We start from the raw sequence: 5,149 nt of genomic DNA on the forward strand, positions 1-5,149 counted from the left end.
GCATTTATATATAGCGCTCTATCCCACACTAGTATAAAAGCTCTGAGAGCTTGACATCATTCCCATAATCATTCACAAAAGAGAAAATATTTCACAAAAACAAGAAAAACCAGTTCAACGACATAAAGAAGAATTTTCACAACCATACATTAATTGAAAGGACAGCAATAAAATAACCCAACATATCAGCACTGACTAACACACTATAACTCTAAAAATTAAACCAAGGAGTCATGATGAGCAATCGCTTAAACGTAGCAAAATTTGTTATTTCTCTGAGATCCTGGGGCAAGGTGTTCCAGATTTAAGGGCCAAAAAATGAGAAACTTTTCTCACCAAAAGATTGTTATTTCATTCTTGGGGGCTCTGAATTTTGTTGCGTCTGTGGATGACCGTAACCGACGAGATGGAACATACAGTGTTAAAAGCTCAGATAGATATGAAGGGGCTTTATATATTCAAATCAATTTCTTCTTATAAGCACAAACTGACTTGTTCAGAAATTATATTCAAGCGACAATTTTCACTTTTCTTTTCTTTCAGTGAAGCAGGCATGACCAAAGAAGTAGTTTTAGAAAAAACAAACAAACAATACAACAGTGCAGCTCTCAAGACTATCCAGCAATTCCATTCCAGGACAAAGGTTCTCTTTCCACAAAAGACCGTAAATGGGAGGACTTCCATAACGAGCGACCGCAGAGTAGAAAAAAGGGCTAGGGGTAGGGTAAGGGTTTGGGTTAAGGGTTAGGGTTAGGTCTTTTCTACATTGTATTTGTTGGGGTGGTCGCTCGTTACGGAAATCCTTCCGAGTAAATGGTTTTACTTACATTGCACCGTGACTTTAGCTCAATGAAGTTTTCTTCAAACACCTTGGACTTTTCCTCTTCTGTTTCTTTAGGAGCGCTGCTATTTCCAGTCAGCCTCCCAAACATGGAATTGAACACTGGAGGATAAAAAAAGGTGTTAGTTTGGTTTTAGTAAGGTTTTACGGTACTCGCAACTGCTTGAGGTCATTTGAGCGCCAAGGGGTGAATGTCAACAGAGAAGTCCAAACGAGGAATCAGGCTTACTCTGCTCACCTCTTTAACTTCAACAGCACATAGTCTGCTTCCAAGTAAAAAAAAAGAAGTTGGATGGATGGAAATCAAAGAGATCACACATTTATATTTATACAGTGGACAGCCGTAAGCCAAAAGAAAGTTAAATCCCCGAATTTCGGTTTCTATTTCAGCGACCTCTATCTAAACTGAAAACCCAGCTAAACCTTAGACAACAACCTGGTGGTGTCGAAGATTTCATTTAAGCAGACTCCATTAAATTTACCAGTTGAGATAATCACATTATTTGTGTCACGACGAGGTGGAATCAGGCGCTCGTCAATTTTTCGACATACAGGGTAAATTGGTATCACCTTAAAGCCTGTCTATTCGCCTTGCTTTTAATGAAAAATATCCATTTATCTTGGATACAAGTCGAGATATTTGCGATTGAAGGAGGTGGAGTTGCCTGGTTTCAGAGGTAAAATTAGTGAGAAAACGGCTGCCAAAGCTTAGTTATTTCCTTAGCTTGAGATCAATGAGAGCTCGCGGAAACCAGAAATTTACACCTTTTATGCATTTAATCAACGTTTTTCAGTAAAATCCACACTGTTAGGACATAAAAGGTGTTGAGCCGTAAAAACAAAAATTCGGTTAAAATTTCCAAACCTGCGGAAAAAAGCCAGTTTTTCTTCACTCATTTTATTGAGATGAGCGTCTGATTTCACCACGCTGCCTCATATTTGGATGTCAGTCCTCTTGACCGGAATTCAGCAGCGCAATGTTTTGTACTCATGGTGCCATACAAAAACTGTACCAGTCAATGGAGGTAACAAGCTTGAGAGTCGGAGAAAGAATGGACTTGGAAAGGAGGTTTTGTCTTAGATAAGTTACTAATTTAGAGACCCTAATGACCTGAATTAAAAAGCATGTGGGGTAGTGGAGGGAGCGGGGGAATTTATAACAATAAAATATGTAAACATGCCACTGTGAGGGAGATCAGCACAGTTATGCCGGACTACAAAAACCGGAAGAACACACCGTTGTCACCAGCTCAGAAGAAAGGAGCTGAAGACAGTAGAAACAAGAAAAGTTTTTTGACGCAGGGATCCAATCCATTTACACTCTTAAGTTGATCTACTCTGAGGGTCCAATCCATTTCACTCTAGTCTAAAATTGTTCTACTTTGGGAAACTCATCATGTTCCTCACAGCTCAAGGGAATTATAGGCCTGGAAGATCTAGCCATCAGAAATTTCTTCTTCAGAAATTCTGCCGTTTCTTTCTCCTCAGCATCACAGCCATTGCTAAACTTGCGACTGCAATTTGACGAGATCTGTTCTTTTGTTTGAACGACCACCCCACAACAAACAATGACAGGCGAATGGATTTTATCATAATTTTATGACTGCTTAGCAATGAAGAGAGATTTTCAAGCCCTTTGGTGTGTTGGTCGATAAAATCTAGACTCCGTGGCCATGGAGGCGAGACAGGCTAATTCAAATTGCTTTACCAGATGCTAGAAAAAGCAAACAATAGGAGAAACGGAAAGTGTCCATTTGCACGGGAGGTCGTCTTGGCAGGTTCGACTGTAGACACTGGGAAATGGGAGAGTGGTGGTTTGTAATTAGGGAGGAGGCGTGGGAAGGGGGGATGGTATACATTGAAGAGTGGGCCTTTAGGGAGTTAGTGGCTCAAAATTTGATTTTATTGAGAGGGGAGCTGGGGGTGGGTTCCTTGGGTCTGGGTTGCAATTTCTGTCCCCAACAAAAATCATGCATTGGCCATTGGCACACACACATGATGCGACTAAACGTAGAACGACGCAAACTATTTTTAGGTGAGGCGGCCATCATCTTGTGTGACGTCAGACCGATACCCCTCCGATCACGTGACTACATCTAAATATACCCAATCGCATGGCACCAAAGATTCTCTACTACATATGACCTTTGATGGCACGACGCTTTGCTGCGATGTTTTTTCAAGGAATACAGGTGTAAAGTGTGATATGATGCGGTGCTCCGATGCTGCTGCTGCTTTTTATGTCTTCTGCCCATTGTTTATATGGAGGGGGGGATCTTCCGGTGTCTTTACGGCAATTTTCGCGCGCTTTATCGTCTTTGCGTTTTAACGTGTTTCAATTTCAAGCATCAGCGTTCTTACTGTACTGTTCTGAGCATCAATGATCTAAGAGATCTTCATCATGTCCAAGTACCGGAATTCAGAAACGTTAAACATATCTAGGTACACTGGAAACCTTGTAACCAATCAGAGCATGTCTGACGGGCTGCAGTTAGCCACAAATGTGAAATTTAAACGGGTGAAACACATCGATACGGAAAATACGTCCAGCCACTGACCCAACATGTTGTTCCACGTGGTATCTCCACCAAAGGTCGTACCTCTCTATGTCTCCACGGTCTTCTAAAAATAGTCTGTGGGTACCCCAGGATGTGATGACATCAATTTGATGAGAGCACATACTAAAATTAGCAGCCAATCAGGCTGGTGTGTCGTTCTACATTCAGCCGCATGAGCACACACTAACTTTTATTGCTGGGAGTCATGAGGGTAACTTAGTGTAAACTTGTTCCTTTTTTTGACATGATGATCCAAATTATTTTTTAATTAACAGTAGGCCCTCCTAAACTTTCGAAACAGTCATTTTGGTTCTCTTATTGAAGAAATTAGGCTGAACAAAACTAGGTGTGTGTGTATGTGTGTGCATTTGTGTATGGTCACTTCTCAACTTCAATAAACGGAACAGTTAGTGAAGATGGTCCAAGATTTGCCCCTGAGTAGATTCGAAAGAGAATGGCTATATTAAGATCTAGAATCTAGATCTAGATCTAGATCAAGGCCTAGATCTATATTGTGGCCAGTGTGGGCGCACTGTCACTGTTGGTGATTTGATTTTAGGGCATGATGTCACTTTCTGTCTCGACCAGATCAAAGTAACAAGATGAGAAGAAATATTCTTTAAATTCAGTTTCAGTATCATCTCATAGATATAGAATCTAGATCTAGATTCTATAGATCTAGATAATCTAGATCTAGATTATATCTATAATCTATGCATGCATTGTGATTGTGACTGTGAGAGATGAATTTCACTTCATTGATTTCCAGTCCAGATGGAAATTCCTCAAAAGATGGAAAGTGTTCATTTTATCATCCATTGGCATTGCAGCAACATATTAGATCTATGAGTGTACTGACAGAACAAAAACGTTTTTATCTAATGACTCATTCATCTCAAACTCCCCCCCCCCCCCCCCCCCCGAAAAGAAGTTTAGCAGAAGTTCCTTTCGAATCAACTCGGAAGAAGACCGTCTTCACTTCCTTTCAGTTTATAAAGTTGAGAAGAGGGCTTTTAACTTCTTATTAAATTCTTATTTTTAGCTATAAATCTAGATCTAGAATCTAGATTCTAGAAATCTACAATAGGTATTAAACCAAGTGTATACTCACTTGTCGGGTCCGAATTAGATTTCACTCCACAACAAGGAAGCGCATGACAGTTGTTCGTTTCGATAGAGGTGTGATTGATTGACGGTGATCGTTGTTGATGAAGTCCGATTATTATTTTTCTTCCGGAGGTAGAAAATCAGAGAATACTATTTTCTTACCTTTTTCAACGATGAGTTCTGATGGTATCATGGGGAATGATCCAGGAAAACTTTCACATTTTTATTCTTAGAAGAGTTGCGTCCCATGACTGGAGACCAGACGAAAATGTCAGGCAGAATGGTGAAATCAGGCACTCGTCAAAATAATCGAAGTGAAGAAACTGCAATTTTCCCACAGGTTTGTGAATTTGTATCGATTTTTTGTTTTTTAACTTAACATCTGTCATATCCATTTAAGAACACATTTCTGTGTGAATTTTTCTTTTAAAAAACAACAACCTTGATTAAAGGCACAAAAAAGTGTACATTTGCACTTTCCACAGACTGGCTAATTACTAATTTTACCTCTGAAACCAAGCAGCCCCACCTCCTTCAATCGCAGATACCTCGACTTTTTGTCAACATAGATGAATATTTTTTTCACCAAAAGGAAGGCAAATGAACAGGCTTTAAGATGATACTGGTAATAACCCCATGACAC

The 5,149-nt window shown here is 39.9% G+C and overlaps 1 protein-coding gene across 1 annotated transcript in view; it reads right to left on the reverse strand.

Annotated features, from left to right (window-relative positions):
- Window positions 1-4,649, reverse strand: part of LOC101852649 (CRAL-TRIO domain-containing protein C3H8.02) — a gene marked incomplete in the record, with an annotated part of 13,411 nt that extends 8,762 nt beyond the window's left edge. Inside the window, 2 exon segments of the mRNA XM_013087317.2 lie at window positions 828-943; window positions 4,511-4,649. Coding sequence (XP_012942771.1) covers window positions 828-943; window position 4,511 — 117 coding nt within the window.
- Window positions 4,650-5,149: the final 500 nt, after the last annotated feature.

The sequence above is a fragment of the Aplysia californica genome, unplaced genomic scaffold (genome assembly GCF_000002075.1).
Source record: "Aplysia californica isolate F4 #8 unplaced genomic scaffold, AplCal3.0 scaffold00572, whole genome shotgun sequence".
NCBI classification, from domain to species: Eukaryota; Metazoa; Mollusca; class Gastropoda; order Aplysiida; family Aplysiidae; genus Aplysia; species Aplysia californica.